The 23,794-nt window shown below is 37.9% G+C and overlaps 1 protein-coding gene and 1 non-coding gene across 2 annotated transcripts in view; one reads left to right on the top strand and one right to left on the bottom strand.

The window, feature by feature from the left end:
• The first annotated feature begins 501 nt into the window (after positions 1 to 501).
• Positions 502 to 613, top strand: LOC126014531 (U6 spliceosomal RNA). Its single transcript, XR_007497577.1, has one exon. It is a non-coding gene; the product is annotated as a U6 spliceosomal RNA (small nuclear RNA).
• Positions 614 to 3,541: 2,928 nt separating this feature from the next.
• Positions 3,542 to 23,794, bottom strand: part of STAM (signal transducing adaptor molecule) — a 40,867-nt gene continuing 20,614 nt past the window's right edge. Inside the window, exons 3-14 of the mRNA XM_049777783.1 lie at positions 23,644 to 23,719; positions 23,466 to 23,561; positions 22,955 to 23,101; positions 20,354 to 20,444; positions 18,001 to 18,193; positions 16,302 to 16,396; positions 15,918 to 16,006; positions 13,193 to 13,280; positions 11,860 to 11,914; positions 10,870 to 11,023; positions 8,948 to 9,123; positions 3,542 to 4,266 (exon numbers count right to left, since the gene is read on the bottom strand). Of these exons, the coding sequence (XP_049633740.1) occupies positions 4,038 to 4,266; positions 8,948 to 9,123; positions 10,870 to 11,023; positions 11,860 to 11,914; positions 13,193 to 13,280; positions 15,918 to 16,006; positions 16,302 to 16,396; positions 18,001 to 18,193; positions 20,354 to 20,444; positions 22,955 to 23,101; positions 23,466 to 23,561; positions 23,644 to 23,719 (1,489 nt within the window). The 3' untranslated portion in view covers positions 3,542 to 4,037. The remainder of the gene's footprint in view (positions 4,267 to 8,947; positions 9,124 to 10,869; positions 11,024 to 11,859; positions 11,915 to 13,192; positions 13,281 to 15,917; positions 16,007 to 16,301; positions 16,397 to 18,000; positions 18,194 to 20,353; positions 20,445 to 22,954; positions 23,102 to 23,465; positions 23,562 to 23,643; positions 23,720 to 23,794) is intronic.

Below are 23,794 nucleotides of genomic sequence, written 5' to 3'. Positions count from 1 at the left end.
CATGTCCAGTTTGCTTTTTATCTATTTTTAGTTTTTGGGCCACAGCTGGCAGTGCTGAAGGGTTATCCCTGGCTCTGCACTCAGGAATCACTCCTGGTGATATTCCAGGGGATCATATGAAATGCCAGGGATCAAACCTGGATAGGCCACGTGCAAGGTAACTCCCATCCCAGTCCAGTTTGCTTTTGTCCAGGTCTTATAAAATTTAATAGTTTACTATGTAATCTGGCACTTTGAAAAAAAGTAGTAATTACATTCACTGGAATATCATAAAGATAAAATACTGCTGAAACTATGGAAACCTCAAAAATATAATACTAAACAGTATCATTTTAAAAGAAGTTTTACAATAAAATGAACACATAAGCTGTATTCAGAACACAGAACATAGTAACTATCCACACTTGAAAATACACTTCCTCGAACACTAACCATCATTATAAAATAAAAGATAACTGAAATCAAGGTCCTCATGGAAATACTATTAAGTTTCATCTGTATGTGCTCGCTTTGGCAGCACATACACTAAAACTGGAATGATACAGAGAAAATTAGCATGGCCCCGTGCAAGGATGAAAAAAAAGTGAAAAAAAAGTTTCTTCTGCACATTTTTATTCTAAGGGGTCTAGTAAGCAGCTAATCCAAAAATTAATTTTAAAAATAGAAGTAATAGGGGGCCAGTGAGGTGGCGCTAGAGGTAAGGTGTCTGCCTTGCAAGCGCTAGCCAAGGAAACATCGCAGTTCCATCTCCAGGCGTCCCATGTGGTTCCCCCAGAAATTGCCAGGGGCAATTTTTGAGTCTGAGTGTGTAGCCAGGAGTAACCCCTGAGCATCAAACAGGTGTGGTCCAAAAAAAACAAAAACAAAAACAAAAACAAAAAATAGAAGTAATAGAATTTTAAAAATAGAAGCATAGTAGGGATTGGAGCAATATCACATTGGGTAGGGCATGAGGTCAACTTGAGTTCAAGCCCTGGCACCTTATAGGATCCCACTGATGGGTAGACTGTCCAAAAAGTTAAAGTATAACTTTGTAATTAAATATTTTAAGAGGCATAATAGGAGACTTTAATTATTAGAACTGTGACGTAAACTCAAATAGGAGAGAAAAAAACCTTGATTTTAATGTATTGAGTGAAAGTTTGACCAAATTGAAAGGATTTCATTTTAGAAGGTAATTTATAGTCTTTATACTTACATAATTTACCATATGGGACACTAATTAGGTCTATAGTGTAAATGTCAATTAACTACTAAATGTTCATTTGAAGCTTTGGATTAAAACTATTTTTAAGCTGAATTATACGCATCACATGACTGTAACAAATAAATGCTGGTAGTCAATGAAGCATTTTAAATACAAAAATTAAAAAGAACAGAATTAAAGTTCCAGTAGTTTTTAATATAAAGAAGGAAATCTCTAGGCACATAAAAAGGTCTCTTACGGAAGAGACAGGTAACAGCAAAGGAGGAGCATCAAGTTAGGAAAGACAGTAAAACTACGTAAAGTACAAACCATGGACTACGCCCAACAGATACAGGGAGTGAGAGATTATCACATCCACTTGGTCATGGGGTTACGATGGAAATAATTATGCCAGGTATACAATTAGGGTTTTTATGGGAACAGTCCAAATTTTTTAAAGAACTATACTGAGAAATAAAATTTGCTTCGTAGAAATTCACATTCTAATGACTTCATCTTATTTATGATTATTCCTCCTAAAAGGAGATAGCTATAAAGGAAGATATGTTTAAAAGTGCAACATATACACTAATTTTTCAAAAAAAATTATTTTTGCTACTATATGGCCCTAGTCAAATCCTCTAAAAGATCAATAGTTCATCTTTGTGAAATTTTTCTACCATTTTTTCCCGTCTAACATCTTTATACCAAATTAAAATATAAAATAATAAGGTATATATTTCAAGTAATCATTGTTTAAGCTTTTTTAAGCCTAAGAATAAAAAAAATGTACATGCACTACAATACGGTACCTTATTTCCACCTTACTAGTCTCTGATTTTTTTAAGGGGCAAAAAGCATACCAGAAAATATGTAATTGATTTTACAGCACAAAGCCTATCAAAGTAATATGGAAAATGGTAAGTTTATCGAAGAAAAATATAATTTGGGTACATTATCATTTAAAGTAGAATTTTCAATGGAATTTTCAAACTGGAATAGAACCTACTACAACAAACATGAATTCAATTTGAACTTTGTGTTTTGAGGACAAAATTCCTCTAATCTCAGAAAAACACAACACTGGAGAGAAGCAAGAAGTTGAAGATGGTGCTGCAAATTTGGACCTTTAACGTTACAGCAGTCACCTTAAAATTATTTGCCAACAATAAATCATTTGTCCATAAGGGAAAGAAAACAGGCTACCTTGTTACACTCATCTTAGAAAATACAGTTATATATGTTCAATTATATATGTTCAATTATATATGTTCAATTATAGTGTGGAATCTGTCGAAGAAATTGATCTAATAAGACAGCTGGTTTTCTCAGTTGTTTAAAGAACAACACAGTGTTGAATAATAGTATAACACAATTAGGGAAATTATAAATATTTAAAAGGTTAAAATGTCAGTGGAGAACGTATTTCATGGGGTTTAAAACAAAACATTACTCTGCCTGCATAAGAGGACAAAATAAACCTGTTAGACTATGAGAGAAAGAATAGGTCCCCAAACCAGTTTGAAAGATAACAATACAAAATTGTTAAGCCGTCAGAAATATAGATTCCTTTGAAACATCTACTTATATCCAATTTAATGAGAATGAAAGGATACCATGTGCTAACATGATTTAAAAGATGAGTAATGGGATAAAATAGATGAATTAAATTTTGATTATATTCTAAATAATTACAAGACTTTGAAAATGTAGTGTGATTTACGTTTTCTTTCCAGTTAAATTTCTATTCATTGCCTCTATCTTTGGTGTCACTGCCACCAAGAAAACAAGGTATTCAGTTTAGAAACCTAATTTTCTTTCTTTCTTTTTCTTTTTCTTTTTTTTTTTTTTGGTTTTTGGGCCACACCCGGTGACCCACAGGGTTTACTCCTGGCTATGCGCTCAGAAGTCGTTCCTGGCTTGGGGGACCATATGGGACGCCAGGGGATCGAACCGTGGTCCGTCCTAGGCTAGCGCTGGCAAGACAAGACACCTTACCTCTAGTGCCACCACGCCGGCCCCCTAATTTTCAATTTAGACAAAGAGAGATATAAAGAACATAATCCACCTCCGTTTTGTCTCTTGGTCCCACAATATTCTGATATATCATGCTAAAAAAAAGTTTAAAAGGGAACAGAATCATTTGCTATAATTGCTATAATTGCACCAAATTCTGCTACTATACGCTGGTGTGATGACAGCTAGTAGTATGCAGAAACAAGAGAGACATAACGTTCACCTGATAATTTAGCTCACAATGAAAGGAAAGTTCAGTTTAAAGGGAAACAGAACAGCATGATGACTTCATGTAAATATGCTACAGCTTTGTTCTCCTGCAGTTTACAAGATAGTGAGATTATCTTAAACCTACACAAACTTATGAAACATGGTAGTTGTTTATGATTAAAATAAAATAGCAATGTAAATTAATTTAACAGTGTTAAATATATTCACATGATCACCACTGTGATTCAAAATGACCACTAATGAAGTTACACATCAATATATATAATATATACACATATATATACACACAATATTTGCCACAAAAGGTTTTGTAAGTTTGCCGTTTTACAGACTGAGTGTTGTTTACAAGACAAATAATCTTGTCTCCATTCTTTCATATTATGAAAGGAAGTAAATGTTGTAAGTAGTTTCATTCTTCTGGGGAAAGGGGCAGGGAGAAGCTCTGAAGTCAGTGCATATCCAAGCGCTCTACCTTCTTGAATATCTGAACTGCTGACCCAGACAGATTCCTATAAGCTGAGGACAAACAAATCTTAAGACATAAGAACCTTGGGACAATGCCAAAGGCATTCCGCAGACATGTGCCACAAAGAGAATCCGAGTCCTATAGTAGAGCCTTCTGTGAATACGGCTGCTGAGGTGGAGGCGGCTGCTGGCTGCTTCCTGGCTGAGGCAATGCTGATGTCAAGTTATAGTTTGGCACCTGGGACAGATTAGTCCCTGCATTCTGGTAGAGAGCAACATCAGCAGTAGCAGCAGCAGCGACAGGAGGAGGACTGTACACTGAGGCTTGGGTGGGATATGCACTTCCTTGAACAGAGCCAACCATTGCACTACAAAAGAGAAAATACAGGCAATTAGACAGGTGCTAATTTACTTGGGAAATAAACAGGACAGCTATTCACTAAACATCCATTCAGTCCACTCAAAAACTGCTTAATACCTATGATGGGAGAAATGGTTATTTCAGGCAAGGGAACAGTATAAGAAAAATGAGAGGGTGAGGCCTCATTGCTGTGAAGCTTTTCTCTAGTTGAAGAACTATGATAAGAAATCTATACAGAATTTTATATAAATTTATTTTCATATACATTTTTGTTTGGTTTTTTTGTTTTTTGTTTTTTGGGTCACACCCGGCAGCTCTCAGGAGTCACTCCTGGCACTACGCTCAGAAATCACTCCTGGCAGGCTCAGGGGACCATATGGAATGCCGGGATTTGAACCACAATCCTTCTGCATGCAAGGCAAACGCCCTACCTCCATGCTATCTCTCTGGTCCCTCGCATATAAATTTTTAAGTATTAACTAAAAAGAAAAAGAAAGCATACTGAACCAATACTTGAAATAACAGTGAAAGTTAACATAGGGTGGTAGGGATGATCTCTTAGGACAAATTAAGCAGACTCCTAAAAAAAGCAAGAGAGGAATCTTATCAAGAAAACGCTGACAATCAAAGAGAACTACAGTACACAAGCCTTTGAGAAGAAAAAATGCCAGGCATGTTCCAGAAATAGCAAAGGAGGCAGCAATGGCTGAGCAAAAGGCAGAGTGGCAGGAGAAAGTGGCAGGATTAGGGAGAGAATATTAGAATACCCCTTGGCTTGCTGACCAAAGAGGCCCAGATTATAGTAGAATAAAACAGAAAGATGACTATTGGTGACTTATTGACCTGAGCTCAGTTAATGTGCTCACAATGGGACAATGAGGGAAACCAGATAGCCAATTATAGGCCATTATAGTTGGCCATATGAGAGATCACAGGTCAGGGATATAACCAGCACTGCAGAGGGCAGGGAAAGGTCACATTTTATGTGTAGTCAAGGGACCAGAGTGATAGCACAATGGGTAATGGCTGACCTGGGTTCAATCCCTGGCATCCTATCTGGTCTACTCCATCCCCAAATACTTACTGTCAGGAGTAATTCTTGAGTGCAGTCAGGAATAACCTGACTCTGGGTCAAACATTTGACTTTGGGTCACTGGGTGTGACCCTAAAACAACCCACAGTAAATAAAAGTGTCATCAAAATATTTGAACAGAACCATCAACAATGGTGGGAGGACGACATTCTGGTGGTAGGTGTAGCACAGTAAGGAGAAATGTAAGCATAAAACAAGAATATTAATCCATCTGAAAGCGATGAAACTTCAATTTAAAGAAACAAAAAAACAAGCTCTTACAAGCTGTCCAGGCATTCATTATTCTTACAACTGTCACCACGCCCAGAAAACTTTAATATTTATAACTGCGCCCATCTTAGTAATAACAACCATGCCTTTTCACAACTTTTTAATTGCACACATATGCTATACAATTAATAAATTTCATTTATCATTTATATATCACTTCATACTGCCATGATAAAAAAATACTATTATTTTCTAGCATATTTTCTTGTCTCTCTTTTTATTAAGCAAGCTTATTGGAGAAAAAGAGGGAAGGAGAGGAAGAGAACTTGCTCAAGAGGAAACATGAGTTTCTCAGAGTGGGAAAATTAAGTAAAGAGCCCAAGAAGGGATGTGTGGGACACTTCCCTGGAATACAGAAATGCACCCTAAACAGAGACTACATTTTGGCTGGTCAGAGTCTATTTTTCTTAAAATACTTCTCTGAGGGGCCAGAGCAATAGCACAGTGGGTAGGGCGTTTGCCTCGCAAGAAGCTAACCCAAGTTTGATCCCAGGCACCCCAACTTCCCATATGATCCCCCAAGCACCACCAGGAGTAACCCCTGAGCACCACCAGGTGTGGCCCCAAAACAAAAATCCCAATCCCCTGAACCCTAATCCTGAGGTTTTCCTATTGCATCCTTATTTGCAATTTATGTTGTAATAAATTAGGAAATTTTTGAGTATGCCTACAAGCCAGGAAAACCCTGAAGCTAGAAACTGTGTAATGATACTTGGACATCAAGAATGTAGCAAGGCTGCAGAGACTAAATGTTCAGTATATTCAGTCCATAAGCTTTACCATCAATACACCAAGTAGCAGCTGTCCCAGTGATCAAGATCACTCTAGAGGAGAAATGATAGCCACAGGACCACTGTTATTTCTAAATCTCTCTCCCCTCTCACCCTCCCACCCACTCCCTTTTCTAAGAGCTAAGGTAGGGGGCTCATAATTGAATATAGTTTAATTAAGGCAAACTGCTCAGTCCACGTCAAAGTGTACACATGAGCATTTACACAAAGCATCTTCCTTCTTACATATTTATGTAGACTATGTAAGTCATACATTTAACTGTTTTCAAATACTCAAAGTCCTGGAGAATCCTTGGCATGAACTTAAGAATTATACCTCACTGGCCTAGGTTAACACTTAAATTCCCACCATTAGCACTTATTAAACTCGGTGTGTGCATGTTTAAGTGCTTCTACCCAAAAACACAGATAAAGAGGAAGACAAATTCGGCACCAGCTCCCAAGACTAGGGAAGTGACCAAAAGGACAGCAGAGTACCAACACGCTGTGACAGCTCAGAGGAACAGTGTCAGAGAGGGAAAGATGGGTGTTCAAGTTAGACGCAGCTAAGCAAGGCACTCAAGAATGAGAATTTAGGGGCCAGAAAGACAGCAAGCACAGTGGCTCAGGCACTTGTCTTGTATGCAGGAGACCCAGGTTTGATCCCATCATGGATGGTCCCCAAGAACAGAACCAGAAGCCTTTATCATAGATGGGTGTGGGCCGCCCTCCACCACAATAAAGGATAACAGCTTTGGTCAGTGAAAGAGGACTATTCCAAGGAGCCACTCTGTATACCAGGGGTGGCAAACAAGTTCGACACAAAGAGCCAAAATTTTAAACTGTGAGAGAGAGCCACACCATGCAGTGACCTGTCAAAATAGGCAAACACTCACACAAAACCATATAATTTTAACAATAATATATTAAACACATATTGCACTTTGCCATTTTGAGTGAGGGTCAAAATCCTGTTCACCAACCCTGCATACCGACATGCACCTGTGTGTCAGGCAATGCTCCGGTGTATGAGCGAAGTTGGGCAGGCCCTGCCCAGGAATTTTATTTTACTTTCTGGTACATAGCCCCGAATAATCCCAGAAAAGCAGCCAGGAAAAGTACCACTGGCAGTTGGTCTCTTACAAAAATCATCTTTTAGGGCTCAGATTTTTAAGAACAGGTCAAGTAATCTCCAGTATTAAAGCGTTAGCATACTTTGACACTAACAACCAGTTAGGAAAACAGTATTATTTCTGGTAAATACTAAGTAAAGCCTGATTCTTTCAGAGTAATATAAAATATGGTGAATTGAGGGCTCTTATTAGGTAATGTCAGAAACCGTCACAAGTTTTCTAGAAACTGTGAGTGTACCATCAAGAATTTAAGAGATCAGTGATAGTATAGCAGATACAGTGCCTGCTTTGAATGCAGTTGACCTGGTTCAATCCCTGACATCCTAAATTATCCTGAGCCTGGCTCCCAAACAAAAACCAAACAAACCCATCCCAATCCCGCCTCCAAAATCTCAAACACGCAAAAACGTATTTGTTTTGAGTCAGAATACTATAAATTCTAAAATTCCATCCTGTCTAAGAAATCCCAACTTTTGTTTGGGAGTCATACCTAACACTCCTGTCTGTGCTCAAAGATCATGCCTGGTGGGGTTCCAGTTTATGGTGTACCAAGGATCAAACCTACTTCTACCAAATACAAGGCAAACAAACACCCTACCTACTGTACTATTTATCTTTCCAACCCAAAAAGTCTTTCACTTGCTTTCAGCAAAATATTGATTTCTGTCATTATGACATGTAATACATATATAATCATCTGATTATGTGATCAGGGCCCTCTAAGTAAATGATTAAAACAACCGCCTGTCATTTCAGCTACTTGTCTCTAGAACCAGCAGGGCATGTAGCTTCTTGTACTATCTCCTGTCAGCTATTACATCTTGCTGCAATTGGGGATGGAGTGATAGCAGAGCAGGGGGACATTTGCCTTGCATGCAATGCAGTTGACCTGGGTTCAGTACCCAGCATCCCATATGGTCCCCAGAGCCTGTAAGGAGTGATTCCTGAGCGCAGAGCCAGGAGTAACCCCTGATCCCAATGGGTATGGCCCTAAAACAAAACAAAGACAAAATCATCTTGCTGCAATAGACACTCAATTTTCCACAGGGTAAAATTAAGAAAACATCAGTCTTTAAGAGATAAACCAGAACTATAAATCCTACACCAACGTGATCAAAGCACTTAAACATATATAGCCTAAATGAAAACCAACAAATGAAGGACAGTATTTGACCGATGTACTTAGCAAATACTCTCAGCTTACTAAAGTTGGATGAGTTTATGAAACAGAACTTGACAGTTGGCTAAACCACAATGGTAGGGGTTCGTGCCATCCACTCTTCATCCCCTCAAACAACACATATATCATATATCTTTGACCCTGGATTTTCCTTATCCAGTTTTCATGTGTACATAATGTCTTGGGTATTCACAAATTAACATCCCTAGCTCAAAAGAATCATGAATACTCAAAGGGCTTACTTAGGGTAAGAGGCCTGCGCCTGCTGACTGGAGAGCGCTGGGGTGGTAGGCGGTGGAACAACTCCCTGGCTGAGAGAAGGCAGTTGCTCTGGGGGAAGGCTGTAGCTCTGGAGCTGGCTCATCTGTGCATTCCCTGCAACCAGATATGCACCACTTGGAGGAGGCCCCGCATAGACCTAGGAAAGGTGATTACGGAAAACAATTAGAGGCTCAAAGATTTGTACCATTAGGTACAAAAGCCCAACAATTTCATTGTGTTGACAGGCATTTTTAAAAACTATTTCCACTGAAGGAACTTTTATGGTTTATATTCTTACCAAAATATTAGATACAAATCTATCTTCGTAACAGTAAGTTAACTTAAGTTTAAAATATTTTATTTTTGTTTCTAAGGCCACACCAGGAAGTGCTCTGAGCTTACTCCTGATTCTGTACTCAGGGAAAACTCCTGGTGGTGCTTGGGAAGTTATATATGAGGTATGAGGGTCGAACTGGGGGTTGGCTGTATGCAAGCAAGTTCCCTACTAGCTGTATTATGGATCTAACACATAGCTTCACATTGTATACTAATAAAATTGGTTTGTGTGTGTGTGCACGCGTGTGTATTTTGGTCACACTTGGTGATGTTCAGGGTACCATGTGACAACCAGCTTAAAAACCTAGATCATTGGGGCCGGAGTGATAGTGCAGTGGTAGGGCGTTTGCCTTGCATGCAGCTGATCTAGGACAGACTTTGGTTCAATCCCCGGCATCCCATATGGTCTCCCAAGCCAGGAGAGACTTCTGAGCACAGAGCCAGAAGTAACCCCTGAGCATCACTGGATGTGGACCAAAAACAAAACAAAAAACCTAGGTCAGCAATGAAGTCGTGAAATTTGTTTATATAAGGATAGACATCGTGAGTATCTGCTAAAATGAATGATTCAGAGAGAGAGGGACATAGAATAATCACAATCATCTGCTGGATATAAAAACTAACAAACCTGAAGTATGAGAATAATACCCAAAGACAATAAAAACGAGAAAACAAGAGGAGAGTACAGTTCACACTGAGAAGGGTCCACTATGACAATAGTTAGAAATTATTACTCTAGACAAGAACTGGAAATTGAAATTAGTGTTTCACATGTCCCTTTGGGAGGGAGGGAGGGAGGGAGAGAGAGAGAGAGAGAGAGAGAGAGAGAGAGAGAGAGAGAGAGAGAGACAGAGACAGAGAGAGACAGAGAGAGAGAGACAGAGACAGAGACAGAGAGAGACAGAGACAGAGAGAGACAGAGAGAGAGAGAGACAGAGACAGAGACAGAGAGAGAAAGAGCCAGCCATAGAGGCAGGCTGGCAGTAGGGTGGAGATGGGATGAAGGAAGTCTAACTAGGGAAATTGGTGATGGAAAATGAACTCAGATAAAGAGTTGGGTGCTGAAACATTATATGACTGAAACTCAACTGTCAAAATCTTTTTAACTCTTTATTTCACAGGGATTTAATTAAAAACATAAATACAAATTAAGACTTAAGTCACTTGCATACAATAGGAGCGATGGAAAGACACCCCACTTGCCTGCACCTAGTTGTCACCTATTTTAAATATTAATATACAAAAGTCAGGATAGTCCAGTGTATACAGGAAGTAGGTCATCTACCTGAACAAAAAGTCAACCCAGATTCAATCCCTGGTTTCCCATACAGCCTGAGACCACCAAGACTAATTCCTAAGTGCAGAGCCAGGTGTGGCCCCCAAACAAAAGTAAATATCCCCATAATAAATGTAAAATTAGCATATATTATAAAATATTTATATGTCTTAATGTATACAAATGCATGTACATGTTAAACGTATATATTTCATTTGCAAAACGTATATTCCAAATAAGGCCTATCGTGTTGGCAAACTTCAACTATATACCATAGTTCCAGTACCTTACCTGAGAACTAGCCACACCCGAGGCCTGCATGTAATACTGCTGATTCTGCAATTTTGCATACATAGAATACATGGGATCTTCGTTCATTAACTTGGTGTATAAGGAAAGTGCATCCATCACTTTGACATTAAGCTCTGAAAGTTCTGAATGTTTCCTGAAATGTAATACAATCATTTGAAATACTAATACTACTTAAAAAAACAGCAGAAATAGTGAAATAAAAAAATACTGGTGAAAGAAAGATGTGCATAAGTAGTTAATATTAACAATCTAATCTAAGGACAGAAAACATCAAATATTTAAACACTGAGGAAATTGTGGCTTATTGTATAGATTTTACCTAAAAATATCCAGGGACTCCCTATGAAGTTATAACAGATTTACAGCTTCTAATACTACCATTACAGCCAGCATGATTATAACCATTTACCTTCATTTTGAAAAAAAAAAAAAAAAATTTAACAAAGATCAGAAAAATCATCACTTCAAGAAAAAAAAAAAAAGCTGGAGCAATAGTACAGCAGGTAGAGTGTTTACCTTGCATGCAGCTGACTGGGTTTGATCTTTGATCCCCGACCATCCCACATGGTCCCCTGAGCACAGCCAGTACTAAATCCTGAGAACAGAGCCAGGAGTAATCCCCAAGCATCACTGGGTGTGCCATTCCTCACCCCAAAAAAGGTCTAATTTTAACTTCTATATTTAGTAGAAAACTAATAGATAACTGGTTTCATGAGAGGGAGGGGACAAGAGAGACTGAATAGCAGGTTAAGGTACCTGCTTTGCAGAGACTGACCTGAGTTTGATCCCTGGTACTACATATGGTCCTAGAATCCAAGCCAAGAGTAAGTTCTGGGAAGGGAGGGGAGAAGGGGAGAAGGGAAAGAAGAGGTGGGAAAGGGAGAGGAAGAGCATTCCATTTCAGCATGCAGCTTAGAGACAAGTTCAGGGAAGATGTACACAGTATAGAGGCAGCACATTTTCTTTTACCTATCAATATCTTCCAGCTTTTCATCAATGAGCGGTCCCATCTGGTGACACATTGCTAAAATGACAGGATTTAATGAAATTTAAGAAAGTGCAGCAAAGGAAAGCAAATGTTTGAAGCATGCTTATATAATAAGGAATAAAGACTCTAATTTGGAGTAACATATTTATATTAATTAACTTTAGCCCACAGACCCGGAGACTGGTTTTTCCATTGGGAAGGTAGGGGGTTTGGGCCACACCTGACAGTGCTCAAGGCTTATTCTTGGCTCTGCTTAGGGATCAATCTTGGTGGTGCTCAGGGGACCACATGTGATTCCAGGGAATGAACCCACGTGAACTGTGTGCAAGGCAAATGCCCTACCTGCTGTACTATCTCTGTCCCAACATTGATTTTTTTTTTTAAGTAAGATTATCTTAAATATGAATGACATTAAAAGATAGTTTAATGGGCTGGGCACATGCTTTGCATGCAAAAGGCCAGGTCATATCCCCAGCGCATCATGGTCCCCAAGCACAGAGCCAGGAAAAACCCATGAGCACTACTGGATATGGCCCCACACAAACACAGAAAGAAGGTAGCTGAGGAATGTCAAGTAGTGACACCTCAAATTAAAAAAATCGAGCTGACAAGATGTTTAATAAAAGATTACATTTTGAGAGAAAAGCATAAGAATTCAAAGTCTCCTGATGGTTTAAATAGTGAATCAAAAGTGTAGCATGAAATAATTAACGATGAGGCTGGATGGTGGAGGATACCATCCAGCCCACATGGCTCTGCAACCTCCATGCAGCCGGCGAGTTCCAGGCCCAGGTGAAATCACTCACACGCAGGCTTCAGGAAGAATCATCTTTATTCATGCCCTAACCACCACAGGTGTGTGGCCTATGTCAACCTTTTAAGCATTCAGCTATATTATGCTAGCCCTGCATCTTATCTCCTGTTAGCCATCTTCCCTTTGGGCTCCATGCGGCCCAAAGATCCAAAAACCAGGAAACCAAGCCGGGCCAAAAGAGAAACGGCAAAAGACAAAAGGGGGCCGAATCCCTTTCGTCCCAGGCTTATCTAACTTTTTCCCGACCCCTCCCAGGAATGGGAGGTCTTGCAGGTAGGGTCACACCTATTATCCGGTTAAGACCCCTCCCAGAAATGGGTGGGTCTTAGGGTACACCACATTACCCTAAGACCCACCCATTTCTGGGAGGGGTCTTAAGGTACACCACACAAAAGAATGAGAAATGTTAACACATTCTCCTTAATCTTACATAAATAACAAAAAGAACACTAGATATAACTTCTGGTTATCTTTGCAGAACAGATGGGAAGCAGGTTCACCTTCAAGGTGAAGGAGCTCTGGAAGATCAGGCTGATCATCACTGGGGTCTGTACTCTGCAGCATCTGTAGCAACTGGTCCATCTTTGCCTGTTGGAAATTAAGAAAGAGCTGGTATGAAAAGCAGCAGAGAAAAGAAAGTGAGAGCTTCGGTATGAAAAGCAGCAAAGGGAGGGAGAAGAGAGGAGGGAAGGAGAGAGAGAACGAGCTTCCGTAATTCACTTACAGAATTTATGGAGATTCTACTTTTGCTTTCATATACTTAATACCGATGTTTTTAGTATCATGTAAAGTCAAAGCTCTTTAAAAGCTCTCCCTATACACTTCAGACTGTTGGCAGAGACCATCTTAAACCTCAGAGAAGACACACTGAAGCCCACAATGGAAGCACTCATCCCCCAAGCATGTCTTACTGACAGATTTCTGTCTCACTCTGTTCTGGAGCAACTGCTGTGCTAACAGGTGTGACCTCTCAAGAGGGTAGTACTGATTTCCAACCACTGAGTTGCTGCCTCTCCACTACACAAGATACAGCAGCTGTTTTAGTAAAGCACAGCTCAGCAGATTACAGTTGTTCTTCTAAAGTTTAAGAATTCGTTTTGTATTTTCTTTCCACTAATGTTTCAGTTTGTCGCAAAAGGAAGAAAGAAGATCTATGGGTTTGTCTGTTTCTCCTATGTAGGAAGATCAGGCCGTAATGACTAGTCTATTTAAGAATCTCTGGTTGTATGACCAATGATGTAACCATCATTATATAAGTACATTTATATTTATAAAGCTTCATATCTATATGCAGTTCTGAAAATCAAAATATAGATCAATATCCAAAAAAAATGACTATCATACTTTACATATAGCTTTAATGGTTATGCTGTTAAACATGAGTATGCACAGTAAATAATGTAAGGACTAATATTATAAAAAAATTTATGTAAGGTTAATGAAAACAAAAATTATAACCCCAATCCTGTATAGATGAAAAATATTTTGAGATAATCAGCATGAACATGACACAGGTATGTAAAAATTATTTTAAAATCAAGTATTTGGGAGAATTATTTATTGGAAATATAAAATTATTGTATTTCCAATACTCCTCACTTAATGACCAAGTTCCGTTTCAACGACTTGGTCATTAAGTGAGGAACTAATTGCATGTACTGTACACAGTAGTACAGTATATGCACAGTACTTGACAATACAGTATTCTGAGTAAGTAAAATAACGAGAAAGATCAAACTGAAAACTTCCACTTGTTTTAATTTGCATAGGTTGTGTAATTTACACACAGTACTGCAATGTATTACAGAACATAAAGTTAGTAAAGTAGGTACATTAAAGCACCAAAAACCACAGTACTGTACTGTAGAGTGTACAAGATAGGGGAAGGAAGAACACTGGGTCCTCCCAACCTGGGTCCCAACACATATAAAGCCCGCCTGCACTCCCCACTAAGCAATCTCATTTTGAAATAGACAGCACTTTTGAATGTAAAAACACACCACTGAAATATCAATCAATCAATACATTAAGAATTTCAGGGCCCGGAGAGATAGCACAGCGGCATTTGCCTTGCAAGCAGCCGATCCAGGACCAAAGGTGGTTGGTTCGAATCCCGGTGTCCCATATGGTCCCCCGTGCCTGCCAGGAGCTATTTCTGAGCAGACAACCAGGAGTAACCCCTGAGCACTGCCGGGTGTGGCCCAAAAACCAAAAAAAAAAAAAAAAAAAAAAAAGAGAATTTCATACCACTGCTCAATTTGACTGGCTTTAAGAGGAAAAAAAAAAAAAGAATTTCATGAATCAGAATGATGGTACAAGGGTAGGTAGTGCATTTGCCTTGCAAGTGGCAGACGCAGGATCAATTCCCAGTTTCTTATATAGTACCCCAAGCACTGTCAGATTCCTGAGCACAGAATCAGGAGTAATCCCTGTGGACCAAAAACCAAAGAATTACATTAAATTAAAAATCCTTCCTTGGGGCCGGGCGGTGGCGCAATAGGTAAGGTGCCTGCCTTGCCTGCACTAGCCTTGGATGGACCGCGGTTCGATCCCCCGGCGTCCCATATGGTCCCCAAGCCAGGAGCAACTTCTGAGCACATAGCCAGGAGTAACCCCTGAGCGTTACCAGGTGTGGCCCAAAAACCAAAAAAAAAAAAAAATCCTTCCTAAGTATGCCTACCAAAAATAATAAGGGTCTATCAGAGTATGAATTAATTATAATTAGCACAATGAATGCTATTTTACTGATTAACAGAATACAAATCCTAAATGAAAATACCTATTGTCAGAGAAATAAGGTTTCTAGATAGCCCGATAGCCAGAAACTAATGTTTTGTATAACGTGATGCAAACAGTCAAACACAACTTTCCCTGACCTAGATGGACAACTTTGCTCTCAGCACAGCTTCCACCATATTTCTCTGAAGGTACATCTTAAATCTCTGCACTTCTGAAGCCCCTGAAAAAAAGAAGTACCTGTAACTCCCAGCATAAACTTTAAAGATAACATTTCGTTTTTCATTAAGTTCAAAATGTCACCAAGGATAACTTTACAGCAAGTTAAATAGTGGCATCAGAAGTTACATTCATGCATGCAAAAATATTCTTAGAAAAAAACCAAAAACTTCAATAAGAGCACTAGGAACAACCAGTACCCAACAATAGAACAGTTAAATCATGATAAACTCATTTTGCACAGCATCAAACAAATTCTAAACTACTTACTTCATCTATGAAAGCTTGTTCTGGCTCTGGCTCTATTGTCTCTACCTGAACATCATCACTGAATTGCACTGTCTTCTTCTCTGTTTTAACTGCAAAACAGAAAACATTATCTTTTTCTTAAAATAAATGTAAAGTTATACATTAAAGCACTTAAAAGTTTATCTTTTGCTTATATTCTAAGTCAAGACACAAATATAGTCTAAAATAACCTTGATATATTAATTTTTTCAATTCTTTGATTAGATGATTCTGTTAAATAATCTACTGCTCAGGAACTGCATTTGTACTAAGCCCCCAAATATTTGAGTCTTTAGACCAGATGTTGGCTTTACTCCATTTTCATTAAGGAGATTAAAGATTATTCAGAGACTAGAAAATACTTACTCATTTCTGGTTCCGCAGTGAGATCTGCAGTCACAAAATTAGAAGGAAATAACCCCATGCTTTGATGGGTTTCGCCCTTCCACCAGTTGGGGTCACTGTGAGGAACAAAACAGAATGCCTTACTCTACTAGTCCTATTCAAATACTCAAAAATCTTGGTCTTTCGTAAAAAAGTGTTTGGATTATTTACATTACTAGAACTGAATCTCACAACAACCCCCCCAAAAAATGGGCAATAAATTTATCTTTACTACAATAAAAATAAAGCATCAGAAAAGCTATTAAAAACAGTTATTTATATGTTGAAAATTGGCAAATGCACTGATCTAATTTTTAAAAAGAAAAAAAAGCTGTGAATTCTCCACAAACGGGTCCACACACCAGACCAAGATTATTGAGCTCCATGAAGATATACAATCAGCACTATTTCTAGAGCATATTAGCAAAGAGAGCACATGACAACATGACAGAACACATCATTCTCAGCACAATACATCCCCTGTACCACAGTTCCTAAAGCCATCTACAGTCATTGTGTGTTAAAGAAAAAGCTAGAATGTTCTCAGTATTTTTGAATAAATGGAATAGCATTTGTTCATTTCCAGCTCAAACTTTTCTTCATCTTTTTTCCATTTAAGAAAACATGTCAAAAAAAAAAAGAAAAAGAAAATATGTCGATTATTGAATGAAAAAAAAGAAAAAGAATCTAAGTTGAGTCAATAGTTCTAAAGGTAGGAGCACATGCTTTGCATGCAGAAGTCCAGATTCCATCCCAACTCCTACTGATCCCTGCAGAAGGGAGCAACCCTGGATCATCAAGCTGAGATTCCCCTCAGGTATAGCCTGAAACACACATACTCAATACAAGTGTGACCCTAAAGAAACAACTTTAAATTTTTTTTTTATTTTGAATCACATGTAAATTTTACTGCTTCATTCTCAAAAAACCAACAATAATTTTTAAGAAAATAAATTGTGGATTTTTTTTTTTTAGAAATGCACTACTTCCTCTATATAATAGTTAAGTAAATCTGTACCATCCTATTCTTTTTATTTTGGTTTTTGGGCCACACCCAGTGACACTTAGGGGTTACTCCTGGCTATGTGCTTCAGAAATCGCTCCTGGCTGGGGGGACCATATGGAACGCCAGGGGATCGAATCATGGTCCGTCCTAGGTTAACACATGCAAGGTGGACGCCCTATTGGTTGCACCACCGCTCTGGCCCTGTACCATCCGATTCTATGTAATGAAACATTCAGCATATTATGTATTGCTTATAAATTCATATACATATAGTCAAAGTGTTCCTAAAATCTTAACTTTATTACTTTTATTAGATGAATAACAAATAATATATATTCCTACAAAGCATTAAAAAATTAAGCCAGGAGCAATTTCTAAGTGCATAGTCAGGAGTACCCCTGAGCATCACCAGATGTGGCCCAAAAAGCAAAAAATAAAATAAAATAAAATAAAATAAAATAAAATAAAATAAAATAAAAAATTAAAGAACAGATGAGAAAAAATTAAAATTCAAAAGAAAGAATCAAACAGTTACAACACAGGCAAGTCAATCAACTGCCATATAGAGAAAATATATGAGTTGGGATATTAAATTACATTTGCTAATAGACAAGAAATAATATGTACACAGAATACATTATATTTTTTCATATGAACAATCAATTTGCTATTAACCTGTCATCCAGAACAGTAATAATTTCTCCAGCTTTAAAAGTAAGTTCATTATCTTCAGCAGCTTCAAAGTCATATATAGCACGAACTTTCCGGCCTTCGTGTTGGTGGTTAGTTAGGAGATTGGAGGTGCTGGGATACAAAGTGGAAAGTGAGGTTGTTTGCTGCCTTTGTTCTTTCAGAGACAACTCAATGGCTGGAAAAGTGAATTTGAGATGATTTAAATGTTAATATATCCAAGAGACCACGGAAGTACAAAAAACATACAAAGGTCATTCAATTCTTCCTGGCTAGAAACTGGAAATATACTGAACAAGAATCATTTCAGGATTTTTACTGATTTTACTCCTAACTAAAATTTCAGAAAAATAAACAAGCATGAAGACTACTTCTATTGAACAGAAATCAATTTAAATGACTTCAGATAATGAAAATAACATCAAATCAATTATGTGTTTCATACATTTTATATTTTATTCCTCCTTTGATTTTGTGTGGGGTGTTTTTGTTGAGTTTTAAGGTCACATTCGCAGTACTCAGGGATTACTCCTGGCTCTATGCTCAGAAATTATCCTGACAGGCTCAGGGGACCATACAGGATGCCAAGGGTTGAACTTGTACAAAGCAAACTCCCTACCAGCTGTACTATAGCTCAAACCCTATTTTATGCATTCTTATAGCTTAAGTTCCCCAAGTCTCAAGGGAGGCATTAGTAAATCAGTCTCAAAGGTAGGACCTGAGAAATTATATTTCATTGCCTTAAAAGTATAAAAACAATCTAAGAATAAGAATTAGAACTATAGTCAATGCTTACCTAACAAATTCCCTATCATTTCACACATCTAATCTTATGTCCACTTCACTACAGATTCCAAAGGTAATAAAGTGTACAAATTACCCACCCTGCTTTCAACCAAGTCAAAACTTTCTCATCTGCCTCTGTTCAAGAATAAAAGACCTAGGAAAATGAAACTTAAAATATATCCAAGGTTGGAGTTGTACAGAGTACAGGTTTAAAATCCCTGATATGAACCCCTGAACCTACCAAGTGTGACAACCTGCCCCCCAAAATAGAAAACAGAAAAAAAATTTAAAGTTAGAATATTTAAGGTGGGCCCGGATAGATAGCACAGCGGCGTTTGCCTTGCAAGCAGCCGATCCAGGACCAAAGGTGATTGGTTCGAATCCCGGTGTCCCACATGGTCTCCCGTGCCTGCCAGGAACTATTTCTGAGCAGACAGCCAAGAGTAACCCCTGAGCACCGCCGGGTGTGACCCAAAAACCAAATAAATAAATAAATAAATAAATAAATAAATAAATAAATAAATAAATAAATAAATAAATAAATAAATAAATATTTAAGGTGAATTTCTTTTAGACTCATAAAGAAAAAAATATCTTTAGACCTCAAAGCCACAAATTCCAACAAAAGGGAATATATTTCAAGTTCTATCAAACTTCTGAAGTTGTTTTGTAAAGTTTATGCAAAAACAAAAACAGTACTATATATCTATAAGAACTGTAACATCCCAAATAAAGATTTTTTTAATATATTACTTATTAACTCAAGAGAAAAGGGTCAGGGAGAGGTCTCTAAGGGCTGAAGCTAATTCTTGGGGGTTAAGTTCAATCCCTGGCAGGCACTTTTCATGGTCTTCCAAGCCAGCCAAGGTAGTGAGTGACCCTTGAGCACCAATCAGAACAGAAGATGAATGTATAAAATAAAGACTTTATCTAGAGTATTGAGGAACTAAAATAAATGGACATTATTACAACTATCAGACTCATGAAATATAAGAACTTTCCTACAATGTCAATGGAAGATGAAAAAAAACTAGATGTTTAACAAAACTAAAGATGTAGCTGCCTATGAACCAACACAAATAAGGTAACAAACATACATATGTCCAAAAGAATATAAAGAAAAAGGATACTCAATGTAGCATACTTACTTTAGTTAAAACAAATAAAAATCAGAAAACTCAAATCTCTATTAGGTATAGATAAATTATATTTTATTAGCCTACAGGAATATAAGAAAGTTAAGTGAATTTGACTTATAAATAAATTCAAACATAATGAAGAAACAAGTGGCAATGGTTTCTAAAGTATAACTAATTTGTGAGTAAAAGAATTTGTATAGAGAAAAGTATTTGATGCTGATTATAGATAAGCTGTAACAAAAATAGTATAAAAACATACCATGCCAACTGTCTCTAAATAGGAGAACAGAGATGCTGAGGCAAGGAACAGAGAACAATTTAACTTTAAAGCTTTATTTAAAAAAAAAAAACTGAGTAAGAATAAAATAAAGAAAACTATCATTCTTTCACACCACCAGAACTCTACAACGCACCTTTTGCTAGATCTTCTTCTTCCTTTTTGTTGGCTGCAGTACCAGGATCCTTGGCGACCAGAGCTGGACTTGCTTTGGCCTGTTCTGCAGCCTAACACATACACACATACACAGAATAAGCACAGGATTTGACTGTTTTTTAACAATCGAGCACAGATTTCTGAATTATTATGAATTCAAGGGGCCGGCGAGGTGGCGCTAGAGGTAAGGTGTCTGCCTTGCGAGCGCTAGCCAAGGAAAGACAGTGGTTCCATCCCCCGCATCCCATATGGTCCCCCCAAGCCCAGGGCAATTTCTGAGTGCTTAGCCAGGAGTAGCCTCTGAGCATCAAATGGTGTGGCCCGAAAAACAAAAACAAAACAAAATTCAAACTACAGCACCTTCTGCCGAGAAGTTAGAACAGAGGCACATAGACTGATATAAACTTGAAACAGTCCACTAAGTAAGCACTAAGTACATTTTCCTACATTTGAATAACATTCTACTTACATTTGAATAAACAGATTAAGCTAAAAAGCAGACGGTTTGAAAATCAAAAAAAAAGAGCTAGATATCTGGGGATGTTTAGAAAACTATGTTTAAAACCAAAAGAACTTTTTAAATGTTCCAAATATATTTTAGGTAAGTACTTGTACAATAAAAATAAGTTTAAAAGAGTACTTGGATAAATTAAGTGCCTTGGAATGAAAATGTAGTAGGTAAGTGTGAAAAGGTAGGTCTGTTTGATACCCTGAAGAGGTTAAACCCCCAAATTTGACTCGACCAGCTAAGAAATTTGTCTGTCATACCTACACATCATTAATGATACTCTGCAGTCAGAGTTGGAAATGGCAGCACAAAATCGCACAAATTTTAATCTCACCTGACTACCAGATGACAACCAGAATACAGAGAAGGTCCTTTATGTATTTCTAGGATCAGATTTTAAATTACAATTTTTGCTGAAATGAGACTATCCAGAGTCAGTGCTTCTGAAATATGACTATCCGATTGGGGCCAGGAGTATGACAGGACTGGTGGAGAGTGCTCAGAGAGTGGTGGCAAGATATTGGCATTTTGGTGCTGGGCATAACCTAGCAACCTGACACCTTTAAAAATTACCAACATTATAACAGGTGCAATAGTACAGTAGATACGGCACTTGCGCCTTGTAGGCAGCAAACCCAGGTTCGATCTTTTCTATCCCATAGAATACCCCAACCACCACCAGGCATGAGTCCTGAATGTCAAGCCAGGAGTAATCCCTGAGCACCCTAGGTGTGGCCCCCAACCCCACCCCACCCCAAGTTACCAATATTTATAGTCTTATAAGTAATTATATCAATAAAATAACTTTTTTTTTTTTAAGAAAAGTTAAGTGTTTCTGGTTTGGTTAAGTTCGGGAGGGGGTCGTACCCAGCAAGGCCAGCAGTTACTCTCTTTTATGACCTGGTATTACTCCTAGTGGTTTTCAAAGGACTGGGTATAGAGGCAAATATTGAGCCTGGGCCTCCCACATCCTCCTCTACAGCAAAGTATGCACTCAGCTTGAGAAGCACTGATGCTGAAGATATGGCTTTCAAAGTTACATGTTAGAAAAAAGGAAAAGTTATATACTAGTCAATTCGTACTAAGGAAAAGAAGCTTCAAGTGCCTGTCATCAACCCATTATATTCTCTCTCTTTCTCTCTCTCTCTCTTTTTTTTTTTTTTGGTTTTTGGGTCACACCCGGCAGTGCTCAGGGGTTACTTCCGGCTCTCTGCTCAGAAATCACTCCTGGCAGGTTCGGGGGACCATATGGGAAGCCGGGATTCGAACCACCGTCCTTCTGCATGCAAGGCAAATGCCTTACCTCCATGCTATCTCTCCGGCCCCCTATATCCTCTTATTTTTAACTCCAATAAATCAAGTGATTTGATCTTTAAAATAAAAAGGACCTCTCAGATCATCCTAAATTTTAAGGATAGCCTGTTTATTGAGTTGTCATCATTCATTACAACTAAAAAGCCTTAAGAATACTTAAACTGTCCACATTACATGACATAGTAAAACAACTAGGTTCTTATTATCAAAATCACGTAAAATAAAAACATACATTTTTAAACCTGTAGAATTTTCAACTAACTTACAAAAGAGAAGTGGATCTAGGGATAAGGCTCAGGTAGTAGAGCTCATGCCAAGCACATGCAGGCACTGAATTGCATCCTGATACTACATGAGTGTCTCTGGGGAACACCAGGAACTGTACTTAATTTCAGCAGCAGGAGTGATTCCTGAGCACAAAGCCAGAGTAAGCCCTGAACACAGCCAGGAGTGTTCCCAAAATCAAAATTTAAAAAAAAAATTTCTATTTTAATTTTTGGTGTGGGATGGGGTGGGGGTACAATTCATGCCTGGCATTGTTCAAGGAATAATATAGGGTGTAAGGGATTAAATTCAGATCAATCGCATGCAAAGCAGGAACTTCCCCCCCCCCCAACAACTGAATCATTGCTGCCCTTTTTCTTTTAATTTTAAAATGAAAAATAAAGTGTGGAACATTACTGAGTACCAGATCGAAAGAAAAATTCCAATAAACTTAGCTATTTTAGAAAAATAAATGACAGCATATTAAAAAATTACCTGGGAGCCAATGGCTGGAAATGTAACTCCTTGCTCTTTAAGGTTCTTTATCATTGCTGATATTAGACTAAGTTGTGGATCATTCTTAAATTCATCTGTCCATTCAACCATAAGAGCCTTTAATTTTTCACACACTTTAGGGTGACCCTGAAAACCAGAGGGGAATAAAGCACCAATTTAATGGGTAATGATTTAACACAAAGATCTAAAAAATTATAACATGTTGTATGTAGATCTCTTTTTGATTCATAAATTCTCCCAGGCTACAGGTATACATATAAAGCAAAGAGAAAAAAAAAAGTAAAGAACAATGAACTAAAGAGGTCTAATTTGACTTGAAAAAGCCGATTCTCAAAGTTATACAATGTAAAGTCTTCAAAAAATATAACATGTATTTACATTTTGAAAGCTAGCAAAAATTGTTTTAATTTTAAAGCAAAGCCTACACTTCTGTGAATTAAAATGTAAAGAATTAAACAATATTTAGGAATTGAGAAATAATGTGCCTTACCTTATTTAATACATTGCTTACTTCACTAGCAAAATCTCTTGAACATACTTCTAAGTGAAAAATTTTGCCACAGTTTGAAACGCATGCTCCTAGAAGCTAAAACAGCAGAAAGTCAAAAGTTAAAGGGCTCAATTTAGGCGAATAATTCTACAGTACAACATAAAATGAGGCCACTTACAGTCAAGGCTTGCATGGCAACATGAGGATCTTTGTGGTTGACCCTCCTCATGACAGATCGAAGACAATCTTTAGGTCTAAAACAAAATAAAACAGTAAATCAGTTGCATGTCCTATTTTTTTCTTCTGTGAAAGGGAAGACTACCAGGCAA

The sequence above is a fragment of the Suncus etruscus genome, chromosome 7 (assembly GCF_024139225.1).
Source record: "Suncus etruscus isolate mSunEtr1 chromosome 7, mSunEtr1.pri.cur, whole genome shotgun sequence".
NCBI classification, from domain to species: Eukaryota; Metazoa; Chordata; class Mammalia; order Eulipotyphla; family Soricidae; genus Suncus; species Suncus etruscus.
The sequence above is the reverse complement of the archived record's forward strand: the minus strand, read 5'-3'. Positions and strand labels throughout refer to the sequence as shown.